General features: G+C 45.2%; 1 protein-coding gene across 2 annotated transcripts in view; it reads right to left on the bottom strand.

Moving 5' to 3' along the window:
* Alpk2 (alpha kinase 2) overlaps window positions 1-15,159 on the bottom strand; it is a 125,234-nt gene that overhangs the window by 70,637 nt on the left and 39,438 nt on the right. For both annotated transcript variants that reach the window (XM_085699796.2, XM_048419066.3), the window contains exon 5: window positions 10,620-12,333. In XM_085699796.2, coding sequence (XP_085555922.2) covers window positions 10,620-12,333 — 1,714 coding nt within the window. The remainder of the gene's footprint in view (window positions 1-10,619; window positions 12,334-15,159) is intronic.

Below are 15,159 nucleotides of genomic sequence, written 5' to 3'. Positions count from 1 at the left end.
GCAATGAGGCAGACGCCATGGAGCCAGCCACCAGGTCAGACATGCCGAATCTTTCCCGGTAAGCCACACCTCATGGTGCTACACAGATTATTAGAAATGGGTTAATCAAGATGTGAGAGTTAGCCAGTAACTAACTCTCTAGAGATAATGGGCCAGGCAGTGTTTAAATGAATACAATTTGTGTGTTGTTATTTCCGGGGCTAAGCTAGCCGTGCGGGAGCTGGGCAGGATGAAAAGCAGGCCTGCCTGCAGCCCCTCACTACAATGACCCACAAGGAATTTACTTCCCTGTCCTCCTATGTCAAGTGCGAAATTTTGCTGGATGTGAGGTATAGCCCAGGAAGGCAGAAACATGTTAGCCCCAGACTTGCCTAACCTTTAGACATTGAGAGCCAACATTGTTATCTACAATGCTCATACTCAAGAACTGCACAATTGAACTTTTAAAAAAAAATCACACAGACACAAAACTCTCCTAACATTTTAAGTTAGCTTACAGTTCTGTTTGGGGCCCCATTTAGAGCTACCCCACGATGTACATGTCTCATGAACCATAGGCTGGACATACTTAGGTGAACAATCCCATGGCTACCATTAGAAAAGTAGTACTAAATCATCTAATGCTTTGTTCCATGGCTAAAATTTTGGAAAGCTTTAAGGTGAGTATAACTATCCTTCAGGTCTCCATACCTCTGCTCAGCAGGGTTGAAGTTGGAGCCCCCAGGGTGACCCCTGCATCTCATTCCATGTGTGCCTCAAGACTCTCTTTCCGGGTTGTGTCTTAAGCTAGCTGAGCTTCCTTAAGGGCACCATGCCCAAGCCCCACCACGGGGCTAGCACACTGACATCAGAATCTCCGAGGTACAACTTCAAAAGGCACCACACAGGGTTCTGAAGCACACCTTGGCTCCTGCGTTGTGCACTGAGTGCTGTAAAAACTCTGTGTCCGAGCCTCACTGCAGACCCGAGGGCTGTGGACCTCTGGTGGTAGACAGAACACAGGAGGCAAATCTCAGGAGATTCAAAGGGAACTGAGGAAAACACCGTCAGATATTTGCTCATTCATTCATTCACTTTTATCGCCATACTGGGGATGGAAGCCAGGGCCTCCAGCATGTTAGGCAAGCACTCTACCTCTGCCCTTCATTCCAGGCTGCTTAAGAACTTTCTAGTCTAGGAAAGATGCTGCGCTCTGCCCATCGGGGCTTCTGGAACCTTGGTGATCACAGGAACATCTGAGAGGATTGAGTTTAAAGGCAAATCTGAATTGGCTTTTTGGAGCCCATTTCCTATGGAGGGGGGTACCTTATACAGCCTAGATACAGGGGGTAGCACCTTGGTCCTGCCTCAACTTGATGTGCTAGACTTTGTTGACTCCCCCTGGAAAGCCGTACCCTCTCTTAGGAGTAGATATGGATTTGAGGGTGGAAGGTATGGGGAGCAGGAGGAGGAGAGGGAGAGGAAACTGGGATTGGTACGTAAAATGAAAAATAAAGCTGGGCAGAGGTGGTGCACGCCTTTAATCCCAGCACTCAGGAGGCAGAGGCAGGTGAATCTCTGTGAGTTCGTGGCCAGCCTGGTCTACAGAGTGAGTTCCAGGACAGGCTCCAAAGATCCAGAGAAACCTTGTCTCAAAACAAAACAAAACAAAACAAAACAAAAAAACAACGAAGAAAAAGAAAGAAAAGAAAAAGAAAAGAGATTGTTTTTAAATTTAAAAAGTAAATAAATAAAATAAAGGCAAATCTGATTCACCAGGATAACCATGGGGCTTGGAAAATATGAACTTAGAACCAGATAACCCACAGACCACACAGAAAGATTGAGACAGCAAGCACTAACTTTGGTTGTTGACACCAAGAACAGTGACCGCAGGGAGCTTGAACAGGATCTTGCCCATCCAGGACGGCTAATGGTGTTTGGAAGACTGTAGCTGGTTTTGTGATTTAAAACAAAACAAATGTTTGAGTCCCTCCCTGTCTTGGAGTGGTGTTGACAGGAGGCTCAACTGCCACGCGCGGAGAAAGATGAGCCGGGGTAGCCTCTGCCCTTCCTGTCATTGTCACCAGGGAGCTGGCTTATCAGTCCTCTGGAGCCACTGTTTAACTGCTGTTGTGAAACCTGTCTTGCAAGAAGGTTTGGGGGGGCTGCTTTCATTTCTCCTGCCCTGCTCCCTCTCGGAATTACTTTCAGGAGACTTCCAACACACCCTGCCTGTGACAGGTCAGTCAACACAGGTTCCAAACTCCGATATGCGTATTCTTGTACCGCCTCCCAATCACATGCGCCGGATGCAGGTGAACCCCAAGTTTGACTCATACTACCAGGATTTCAAATCTACTTAGCCCAGAAGACAAACTGCCACATTACAATACAACTGGGGACCAGTAGGTGAAGACAGCAACTGGTAACCTTAGTGGACAGAAATCCAATACTTCGTAGGAATTCCGCTATGTAGACTTCAAGGTCTTTGCCCCTCTGCCTCTATCACAGTGGTTCCCAATCTTTCTAATGCTGCGACCCTTTAATGCAGTTCCTCATGTTGTGCTGACCTCCAACCATAGATTATTTTCATTATTACTTCACAACTGTAACATGCTACTATTATGAATTGTAATGTAAATATCTGTGTTTTCTGCTGGTCTTAGGCAACCCCTCCAAGGGGTCATGACCCACAGGTTGAGAATCCCTGCTCTATCACCATTTTGTTTTGGTTTTGGTTTGGAGATTTTGTTGGAACTTTCTGAGATAGGGTTTTGATATATTCAGGCCATCCTTGACTTTACTCTGTAACCAGCCCAAGCTGGCTAGGAACTGTCCATCCTCCCAGCTCAGTCCACCGTGGGGAGCACCATTCCTTAGGCATGGGGTGCTGAACTGTATGGAGTGGAGAAGTCGAGAAGAGTGAAACAGGCAAGGGAGCTGCGTGTGTTCGTGTTCATTTGCCCTTACCTGTGGGTGTGATGTGACTAGCTGCTCTAAGTTTGACTTCCCTGGGACCTGGAGTTGTGAATGGAACAAATTCTTTCTCCCTTAAGTTGCTTTTTTTTTCTTTTTGAGGTATTTTATACAGAAGCAGGAATGAAGCCAGGGCACCTAGTCCTGGTCTCAGAGAAGTAAGAACTTAACAACAAATGTTTTATCCATGACAACAAAACAGAAATCGACTCAAACGTTCTTTAGTCCGTAAGTCATTAAACAAAGTCCAGGATGCACAAGCCTCACATAAGACTGCTTAGCACGAAAAGGCATGAACTTCTCGTACATACAGCCTGGATGAATAACTGGGAACTGTGCAAAAGGGGGAAATTCTCCGGAGGTTACATACTTTCTAATTCAGTTTCTGTAGGATTTTAGGGTTGGAGGGCAGATCAGCAGTCACCCAGGATAGAGAAGGAGAGGGCAGGAGGGGTATGGGTCCAGTGAACAGTTCAAGGAGACACAGGAGATCTCTTTGATGGAGCTATTCCGAGTCATTTCTTATGTGAATATATAGTTATCTCAAAAAAAAAACCTTTCAGTAAGTAACATTTGTAGCTAGCCCTCAAGAAGTCTTTACTAAGGCATGAATTATGAATGGGGATAGAGTACTTGCTTAAGGCATGCAAACCATGAGATTCAATCTTTAGCATTGCCAAAACCTAGTAACAAAAGCAAAAGAGGAGAAAAATAATTTTAAAAAGTGGTAATATCATTAGTTATTAATTATGTTCGGCACTTTATATATAATCTTGAATCCTTCAGACATTTTGTTGTTGTTTGTTTGAGACATGGTGTCAAACTTGAAATCTTGGCTGGCCTGGAACTTGTTATGTAGATCAAGCTGGTCTCAAACTTATAGTGCTATGCAAATACTTTTTAAAAAGGATTACTTTATTTTTATTATTTTATATGTATGTCTGAGTATATATAAAAACATGCGTACCTGGAGCCTGAAGAGGCCAGAAAAGGGTATCGGATTCCCAGAGCTGTTTACAGGAGGTTGTGAACCACCTGATATGAGTCCTGGGAATGCAACCTTGTTCCACCGCAAGGGCAGCAAGTGCTGTCAACTGCTGAGCCGTCTCTCCAGACCCCTTATGACACGTTAGCAGTGATATTATCACTATTTGCTTTCCAGGTGAGAAGTCGAGAAGGTTTAATATGATTTTCCTCAGTGTCAGAAAGTAGTAGGACGGGGAACAGATCCAAGGCTCAAGCCCACACTCTGTCCGGTAGTACCCCCTTTGCTCATGGGAGACACATTCTCGGACCTCTGGTGATGTCTGCAACTGTGGACGGCACCCAACCCTACTCTTCAGGGCCTTTTCTGTTATACCATGGACCAAGGCTGTGACTTTGAAGTCTGGGGGCACAACAGCATAATGAGCAAAATGTCCTATTCCTCCTGCAGGAGAGCACAGGGCTCCTGCTGTTACCGCAGGTCTTAGGTATCTCTGCATACATCTTTCGTCCCTTTCCTAATTAAGTTGGAAACTTCCTCCTTCCTACCTGAAGGAAGCACTTAGTGGCCTGTTTGGCTTTTCCGAGGTGCCACAACACTCTTCCTATACTTCAAGGGCCATTACTGGATGAGGTATCTGAACAAGCGCTGTGATACCACAGCAGTCAATCAAGACAGTGAATACGTATGCAGTGTGGTTCTCTGGGCAGAGGAATGGGGCTACATGGGGCCAAACTAGATGACAGAAGATGTTATTACACTGCTCAGAACGCCTTACAAGTTAACTCTTGTGAATGATCTCTTTCTGAGACCACAGATAGCAGAAAGGCAGACAAGAGATGGGGAGCAACCGTACCCAGCATGACGACAAGGGTGCTGTGACTTTTTCTGAAAGGAGAAACCAACGTTAGCGATGGGGAAAGCAAGAGAGGACAGCCTCCCTGAGCAGCCAGGAGCGACACCTGTTCCCACGGCAGTCTCAGCAGCAGCAGGCTTCCGTGGTTGATTTCCTGGCAGAACTGAGTCGGTTGCTCTTGTCGTGGCACAAGAGGCTAAGATTAAGGCAATACTGGACCATAAGGCAAATCTACATCAAGATTGTAGATTTCTAGACAAACAGGACCTATCCATTGTCTGTGAAGTTTCGGCCAAGCTTGCGTTATTCCCAAGAGAACCCACATTGCCCTTTTATTTACAGCGCTCCCCTAAGCATTTAAGACCAGCAATGATGGTTGTGGGTAAAGAGGAGCATAATGCTGCATGTTGACTCTAGGATGAGATGTGTCCCACAAGATCTTCCCCAGCACCTGACAAGCATGTCAATCTGATCCTCTGTAGCTGCTGAAGCTCCCTCCTGCCAGGACGGGAGGGGAACTAGGTTTAGGTCGAGTGTTGCAGCATGGAGAGAACTTGGTCCCCATGACTGTCGAGGTCCTGCCTCCTGACAATACCGGTATTGCCTGGGCGTTATCGCAGCAGTTCTGGAGGCTGGGAAGGGGGCTGGTAGAGGAGTACCAGATGGCGTACCTATTCCCCGGGCTCCTGCTGGATTAACAGGCCCCATCTGAGGAGCTGGAGGTCCATTCCATTAAGTCTTGACTTCACAGGGAAGAGGCATTGGAGCAGCTGCTGTGGCTGCTGTCACTGCCAGCACTGCTGGACTGTCAACCCAGTGGCCCCACCAGGACAGGAAACCTCACCCCATGTGTTAGCAGAGAAAGCCCACCTCCAAGAATTACAACTCCCCCACCTGGCATGAGACCACCCCATAGGACACAAATTGGTCTCTTCCCTGCTTGAGGGACATCTGTAGCCACGCCCCCTCCAGGATAAATCCCCTTCTACCAGGAATTAAAGGCCCACTTCTCCAAGGAATGTGTCCACCAAGACACTAAGAGCCAAAGTTGCACACCAACTTCTAGTGTGCACAGGGGAATCCAGGTGCGAGGTGTGATGCTCCAGAACTGGGCTGCTCAAGCTTTTTGCACTCCCAAAACTCCTTTCAGCCCAAGAGATTGTATATGATCCTAGGGTACACACACAGGCACATAAAACAAGTACACAAATCAAGCATTTATGTATATTATTTACTGATAATATAACATTTCACATCAATTCTTTGGCATATAAGCAGTGTTACCACTTATTAAAGGTAAAAGTAAATTTGCATACTAACTAAATTAGCTATGCCTGCTTAATTTTACCTAAAAAAATGAAATCTTGGTTGAGTACTTGATTCCACAAGGTAGAAAGTATCTTTAATGATTTTCAGAGTTAATAGATATTTTGATTTTTATACTTGTCAATCATGAGACCTCCGCGTTGCATAAATATGTAGTACAAGGTGGCAAAATTATTTTTAGGGCTCTTTCTGGAAAAAATGTTGTATATTCTGTCCTAAACTCCAAGCTAAAATTTATTTAAGGATCTGTATGTGCACGTGTGTTCATACGGTGGGGAGCACGCATGCTCACGTGTGGAGACCAGAAGCTGACTCAGGTATCTCTAAGATTTATTTTAATTATTTTTAAATCCCGTGTGTGGTGTGTGTGTGTGTGTGTGTGTGTGTGTGTGTGTGTGTGTGTGTGTGTAGGTGGAGTATGTGCATGAGTGCAGTTTCCTGCAGAGGTAGAAGGCACAGAATCCACAGCAGCTGTGACACACCTTGAGCTCAGTTCCTCTGCAAGAGGATCCTATGTTCTTGACCCATCTTTCCAGCCCTATAGGTTATTATATTTTTTTGAGACAGTCTCTTATTGAACCTAGAGCTTGTCACTTCAGTTGTACTAGTTGGCCAGCAAGTGTCATGAACCTTTCTGTCTCTCCTGGGTCCCAGGCGCCCCAGCCTCTACAGGTGCTGGGGGTCAAACTCTGGTCCTCATGGTTGTACAGCTACTACTTTCCTGGCTGAGACATCTCCACAGTCCTGCATGGATTCTTTGAATGAAACTCAAGTCAGTAAGACTAAATAATATAGCACAACACAATCCAACGACATACTAATTTGATATGTTGATGCTGACAACTTAGAGTAGGGAAATATGAAAAGTCTTGGTTTCCATATTTATTCTTACTTCTAGAAGAGCAGAACTTTTTATATATACAGTAAAAACGCTGAAATTCTTGAGCTATAGTAACCTCCATCTGAGCTGAGGTACTTCAGCCGCATGGGTTGGCGCTGTGTGGTGTGATGGTATGCCAAGCGCAAATTTCCCACGTGTGTTCGGAACCAGTGTTGCAGTGGCATCCCACAGTGTAACATGGGCCGCTACAGTCAGAATACCCCTGAATCGGGATGTATTAATGTATATAATGTAATTATATTGTGCACATAGTACACATGTAATTATATTAATGTCTATAATGTAACTAATGTGCTTGATTTGGAATTAACTTTGGGTTCTTGCATGGTCAGAAACCTTTTGCCATTGCTAAACTTTGCCTGACCCCCACATTCACTACGGGGTCATGACCCACAGTTTATATAGCTAGGCTTTAGAATAAACCAAACCATTCCCAGGGCTGGAAGAGCCGAGGGACGGGCATCTTGTCTGTGGGAGGTTCACAGCAGCATCTCACATGGGGAGATAAGGACGGGCTGTGGTCGGGAAAGTAAAGACTGTGACATAATCAATAATCACTGGAATCCTGCCTAACCAGGGAGTTAATCTCCCTACTGTGGGGTGACATATTCTCTCGATGACTGGGCACCTATGATGTGGCAGCCACAACTCTAGCACTTGATACGACACACACCAAACAAATTCTGCTCCCCCATAGAGTTGGCTCGCTTTCTCTGATTAGTGCTAATTCTTCATCAGCAAAATCTTCACTCCCAGGACCCGAGACTGCACACCCGTATTGTCCATTTGTAGTCTCAGAATTGCAATAAGAAACACGAAGCTCTCTGCGGTGAAGGGAGGCAGACACAGGCCCTGTGAACTCAAGGCGTGGGTGAGCTTACTCCAGCGTGGCTGGGGAAAGAAACTTAAGATGGGCAGAGTTTCAGGCCTGGGATCAAGAACATGAGCTCAAAACCAAGATGAAGAGTTGGCGGTGTGATCCTTGATGAGGATTCAAGTTAGCCTGGGGTACCCTTCTCTGTTTTCCACTCCCAAACTGGAAGGCGCTTTGGAATCTTCCATAAATGTAGAGAAACTGGGGGCTTTCCAATCCTAGTCTGGGTCAGTAACTATTTCAAGACAATGCCTAACAAGATGGCTTTGCTTTGTGAAAGAGACGGGGACGTCAGAAAGTAAAGACACCTGGAGACTCGTGAGTCAGACAGGAGATATTCTGCAGGAGGCCCTACAGAGTAACACAGGCAATTAGAGGCATGGAATTTTCCCCAGAGTGCTAAACCTGATGATGTTCAGATGAAGACAGAATCTAAAAGATAAGCTACCAGTCACTTCCTGCAAGGAGACAGCTCGAGGTAAGTGGGTAACACTAGATTCGAGGATGGAAAAACTTATTACTATGAATCCGAAGACAGGATTTTAAAGCTTTCAAAAATTCTTAGGTGCCCAAACCTCAGGAGTCAGAGAAGAAATATTTAAAATGTCTTTGAACTTAGTTATGGAAAAAGCCATTTTTCCCCTGGATCATATTATACAAGGTTTTATAGAATTCCCAGTGACTCCCCTATTTCTATGTCAAATTTGCAATAGTAATTAGCCACTTGCTATCTGTTGGCCATGATTTATAGAGTATAAGAAATATAGATATCTTCCATAATTAAATAGAAACTTTACACAGGGCTAAAAGAATCTGCATTTTTACATATGCCAAACCCAGAGGCATTTAATCTAAAGAGAAGAAATGTCACTGACCCAAACATTCCACTTTTCCTTCAGTTTTCCAAACAGCAAAGTTCAGGGTCTTCATTAATCATCTAATCACACTACACAACATCAGTAAAGGTGGGGCGGATGTGGGTTCACAAAGAACTCTGACAGATAGGTCCTGGCTTGGGCCTAAAGACTGTGCATTTTATTTAGCTGCATTTTCAGTAAACCAGCTTGCTGGCTCTCAAATTCTGGTTAGAGCACAAACTGAGGAAATCAGGGGTCCCTTCCCTCCTGGCCACAGTTAACAGATCTAGAACCTGCTTCTCGTAGGGCTGAGTCTAAAGCCGACATGGTCAACTGCCTCCTTCCTCTTGCCCCAACCTTTAAGAGGAAAGGCCCTCTTTGGGGAAACACGTTCTAACTGCACAACCACTGTAGAAAGGTGCTTAGCTGGACATTCTGTGTTCAATGGCATGAAAAGATTAACACTGGCACTTCAGACTAGCAGTTAGCCAAAGCTCCTCCGTGCACCGGTCATGTGCATGGACCTGTGGCTGTGCTGTGTGAGCAGATCCTTGGGATGTTTAAGGAACACAATGGACCGAGCTGGTTTGCCTGCAGAACAGAGAAATGGCGGCTCCATCTGGCCAGTTTCACCAGCAGAACAGAGCAACTGGTTCATCTAGAGCTCAGGTCTGGACATTTGTATTTGGCTATTTTATGACAGGACCTTTAGGAATCCAGAGCACTGGGGTTTATTATTTCTTCTCATCGAGTTCAGCTACTTTGCATTAGAAATTATTTCTTTGGAGTGTTTAGTCTTCTCTAAAAATAATACCATATTTTTAAATATAGATTCCCAGGTAGTAAGAAATATCAGTGTCTCTTTAAGTTTGGGAATAACAAGAAGTATAGTAAAATGGTAATAATAGTAATAATTATGACAGATGGATATAGAGATGATAGATAAACAGATACTTGGGTGCAAACAAATATACAGACACACAGACATTCCTAAAGACCTTTGTTTCCAAAAGCCAATCTTGTCCATAGCATATCAACAGCCCAAAACCTATTATAAAACTACATAATTAAAAATACAAGTATAGGAAACATAATCTTCTCTATGCATTAATTGTTCCTATAATTCTGTCTCTTTCAAATCAGAACTAAAAATCATACCCAAATCATTATTAGGGGACAAGACACTTTCTTCTTGGCATTTTCTTGGCCTCTTTTATACTTTGTGATGTAAGAAAAGCAAAATAAGGCAAATGCCCAATCAAAAGCATCGTATCGCACGCGCAACAAGATCAAGTTTTCCTCCTTTCTCCAGCGTGGCAAGTGGATCCTGTAAGTTTTTCAGTCCCACCGAAAGCCTGCCACTTGCATTATGTGTTCTGACTAAAGCCGAAGTCTACCATTTTCAAAGTGTACCCGAAAAACGACCAGAAAGAATGGGACCCCCCCTCCCTTTAAAGGCGACGCCACGAACAAGTACTTGAGAAACTCTCGGAATACCGAGCACTGCCTAGTAAAACACATGCAGTAGGCAAAATATCAGGTTTCTTTCCCAGCTGTCCAGAATCCCATTAGTACACTTCACCCTATCGCTCCTACGCTATAATTAGGACTGCTCAGGGTTTATCTGGGCCTTCTGTCAAAGCCAGATTTCCTTCCTAGCTGCCGAAACAGCAGCTGCCATTCACAAGTACCCGACGGCACTGGAATATTTATTTTGATTTACATTATAGTACAAGAATTGTGAGTGTGAAGTGACAAACACACCACACACACACACACACACACACACACACACAACGTTTCCTCTTGCAGTTTAAAAACAACAAAACAAAACAAAATAAACAAAACAAAGCAGGTCTTACCTGAAGATGGTCAGTCTGGTCTGCTATCCGACTTGCTTCAAATACTTGATTAAACAGCTCCCCTCCTCTCCCCAAGCTTGTGGCCCCTTCCTTCGGAAGTGGGTCTGCCAGTGGCCGAGGGGTTTTGGAGTCTTGGTCTGCAGGAAGCAGACTACATGGTTCTGCATGGAAGTGGGAATTCCAGCCAGCAGCTCCTGCCTCGGTGTGTGTGGGCTCTTGTCCGTAGTTCCCAGTTAAGGGGTGCCTAGTCGGGTCCTTGGGGAGCAGATCAAGCGTGTCTTTTGGAGCGTTGTCTTTCAGCAGCTGCTTCTTGGCATTGGCCTTCATTCCGGGCCGCCTCACCCTGGTGGGTCTCGGGGCAGCCTTTCTGCCGCCCGGATGCTTTTCATCTGATCTTTCCCCAGCCAGGCTTTTCGAACCCTGCTTCACCTCTGACTTTTCTAACCCCCCAGACGAGGGCCTCACCCCTGCCTCTGTCTCTGCCTTATCCATGGTTTGCAGACTGTAACTGGAGAATTCCTCTTCTGCTTCAGGGTTGTCTCTGGTTTCTCCCCGAATTCCTGGACAATCATGTCCAACAGCCTCGGAAGCAGTAGAGAGTGGAGCCCTCCCCGGTTCAGTCATCTTAGCCGTTCCATCCTGGTGAGGTCCCAGAGTCAGAGTCATGCCTGCATGCAGGGGTAAGGGACTGTGCCTGGAGGTTCCGCTGCTCCTGACCCCCACTTCCTGGGGTTGTGAGAGATAAGAACAGGAGCCAGTGGTGGCATTCATAGGCCCCATGTCACCCGACACCCGAGGCCCACAACCCATTTCACTGAGGAAATGCTCACACCCACCCAGACCACACTCATTGAATTCCAGCTCTTCGTCATCGCTTTCTAATAAAAAAACTCGGTCAGTCCCCAGCAGGTTACTTTGCCAAACGGCATTAGAGTAATCCGTCATAACATCGGAACATTCCAGATACTCCAGGTCATCATCTGAAAACTCCTCCGTGTAGGTTAGGGTTATCTCTGGGCAAAGTTCATAGTCGCTGTCAGAGTCTTCACTGGAAACCTGTGGGCCGGGCTGCACGGTGATGGAGTTGGTGATGGGGTTGCTGTCACCTGGGTAAGGACACAGGGAGGCCTCCGGCAGCGGGAGACTAAAGCTGATGTATTTCTGTGCTCTGGGGTTTTGATGGCGAGGGGTTTTGACACCCTCCTCACTAGCCCCTTTGCTACCTAGGCCATCGCCAGTTAACCCCGGCTCAGTTGTATGCTCTGTCCTGTGCTGACATACATCTTGTTTCCCAGTAGTGTTATTTGAATGAAAGGGATTTTCTTGTGTGTTATCTGAATTGTACGGCTCTATCCTTTGTCTTGTCTCTTTAACATCCAGAGGATTCTCAGAATTGGAAGCACCAGAGTCATGCATAGCCTCTCTCTGGGGCGACCATGAGTGCTTGGATTTATGGGGGGAAGAATCAGCTGACAGGCAAACCCCCACACTTTCTTCTCCCTTACAAGGGCTCCGTTTCTCGTTCATGTGCTTTATGCCATCTCCTTCATGTCTCTCCGTTTCCCGTTTGCCAGCCACATCCCTGCCACCTCCTGGGTCAGGAGACACTTGTGTGTCCTGCAGACTCTGGACCTCAACGGATGCCGAACAGCAGATCATCCCCACGCAGCTTCGTGCAGAGACTTGATAAACAGCAGCATCGCTCCGGGTACAGCTAGAAGGGGGACAGGCAGGTAAGTGGGGCGACATTTGTCACATCTTGGTGTGTGAGAAAATGGCCAACTCTGAAAATACTGAGGAGGAAAATATATATATTTTGAGAGAGAGAGAGAGAGAGTATATATAAATAGAGAGAGAGTGTGTGTGTGTGTGTATATATATATATAGAGAGAGTATAAATATATATAATATATATATAGAGAGAGAGAGAGAGAGTCTATTTTTATTTTACTGTTTAAGTTAGCTTTAGTGCTCTTGAATTTCAAAGAGCATTGTGTATGAGAGGCATTCTATACAAGTAATAAAGGCATTCTATCTCAGTGTTCTCAAACAATGCCAGCAGTAGTTCTTTGTAAAGACTATAGAAGACACACAGCTTTAAAAAAAGAAAGAGAAAAGAAAAGAAAATTTTACTTTTTTGAGACTACTATAGCCATGTCCTTTCCCCTTCCATTTCCTCCCTCCAAGAAGTGGGACTTCTTGTCGAAGAAACTATACAACACCATAATGGGGTTGTACGTCGGAAGGTCATTTCCTCCGTAATGGGACTGAAAAATCTAGCTCCCAGCCTTGAGCTCCACTGCTGGAAATGTGTGTCCACATGTCACCTTGACTAATGTGGATCAAGTCAGGTGTCCAGCTTTGGCCCAGCAGGGGAGAGCTCTGAATCATGCTAAGCTAAGCTTGCACTCCCTGTTCCAAGAGGGACGGCGCTCCTGCGGCTCTTTCCTCTCTTGACTGGAGCCACAAGGAGCCTGCACCTGACAGGCCTCACTGACTCATTCCCTGCAGGGATCCTTCCGAGAGACGCTTAGATCATCACCGACTGTTTTCTGTCTAAAATGTATACAGTTATCTAACTCAGTGTAGTTAATTAGATAGATAGATAGATAGATAGATAGATAGATAGACAGACAGACAGACAGACAGACAGACAGACAGATAGATAGATAGATAGATAGATAGGGGTACTTCTTACCCTGTAGTTCTGAGTCCCTCTTTACCCTCCCCGGGGGAAACCCTTTATCTTCTCACCCTATATATGTTCATAAGCCTTAGTGGGGGGTGGGAGAGCGCTCACTCACCTATTCAGTTACAACTTCAAGGATGCTTTATTTAGATGGTAGTCGATTTCTAGATGAATTGATCATGGCCATGACCTACACTCTGCCTTGGATGACAGCCTGGGGAGTTAAGTTTAGGACAGCAGTCTATTTTACAAGCTTATTCGGGTGTGGAAGAGTGTGAGGGGGCTCTAGGAAGCAGAAAACTGCCAGAGTATTCTTCAAGAATATGAAAGTGTCAGGGCCAAGTAGCCTTTAGTTTCCCCCAGCATGAGCATAAGCATCCTAACAGCTTGCCAGGCATGGTGGTTCACACCTGTAACTCTGGCGCTGGGAAGGCTAAGATAACGGAACGGACCGCAGCAAGTTCAAGGACACAATAGGCTACAAAGAAAGACCTTGTTTCAAACAAAAGAATAAAAACTGGAGGGGGAGGGGTCCTGAGAATGCTATTTAAAATTCCTAAATCAGAGGCTGAAGAGATAACTCAGCAGTTAATAGCATAGTCTGCTCTTCCGGACGACCCAAGTTCAATCCCTAGCATCCACATCTATAACTCCAGTCTCAGGAGATCTGATGCCCTCTTTTGGTCCCCACAAATACCAGGCATGCACATGGTACACAGATATGCGTGGAAACAAAACACCCATCCACATTAAACAGATAAGTAAAATTACTTTTCAAAAAGAACATCGAGTTTTATAAGTCACAACTTCTAGATGGAGGAATTAAAACATGTTTTCAAAGATAGGAGCCATTCCCATGTAACGGTCACCCACCCTGCTCCAGTCCACTGCTTCCCTTTCTTCCTTAGTTAGGCTCAGGTCTGTCCAGCTAAAACCAAAGGAAACGGATGAAAAGCGACCCTTGCAGAGTTTCCAATTATACCCATCATTCCCTTCATGAGCCTTCTCGATTAATTCCTGGAGATCTGTCCTCGGTTCTGGGTTTACAGGGAACATCAAAGAACACTGTGGACAACAGGAAAATCCTGAGTAATTCAGCCATTCCGACCTACGGGTGCCAGGAAAACCCTGAAGGGATGATGACCAAGGTGGAAAGAAAGCAAGGCCGGGAGGCTCGCAGAGCCACACAGGATAGAAGATGGGCAATTGGTCAAGATCTGAGGAGAAGCAGGTGTGGTAGCACACACGCCTAATCCCAGCACTTGGGAGGCTGGGGCAGAAAGATCACAGACTGAAAGCCTGGTTTTGCCTACAAATACTCATTTATATCAAGGAGAGAAAATAAATGCAAATCTTCGAAAAACGGCAAAAGTAACTGTATTAAAAATAAGTTAATAATTGAATTGGCTATATCAGATTGTCATGGTTTAGTTAAAATAATTTAAAGCACATATTTCAGTTGATATCAAATTTCCACTCCTCCCTCCATACACTGAGTAGAGAGGAAAAGGAATTGGACTAAGCAGGACCAACTTTCCACTGGCTAAGGGATGCTTTGCGTTTTTGCTTTTTGGTTGATGTATCTTTGATCACTATCTTTAAGCATCCCACAGAAAAGGGGGGAGATTAGGCATAATACCAGTATCTGTTGTATGCTTCTATGTTAAAGCAGTTTAGTTACACCCACATGCAAAACTGGGGTGCAAATAAGTTAAGTAATTCCTCCATAATGAAAAATTGGGATAAGCCAGTGATCCATTGACCTCTGAAGCCTGGGTCTGTGTATGCCTCAAGAAAACTGCCATTCAGAGAAAGGAAACAGTAAGGTAGAGAGAAAGCATTGTGGAAATG

Source organism: Myodes glareolus, chromosome 13 (genome assembly GCF_982192425.1).
Source record: "Myodes glareolus chromosome 13, mMyoGla1.1, whole genome shotgun sequence".
NCBI lineage: Eukaryota > Metazoa > Chordata > Mammalia > Rodentia > Cricetidae > Myodes > Myodes glareolus.
The sequence above is the reverse complement of the archived record's forward strand: the minus strand, read 5'-3'. Positions and strand labels throughout refer to the sequence as shown.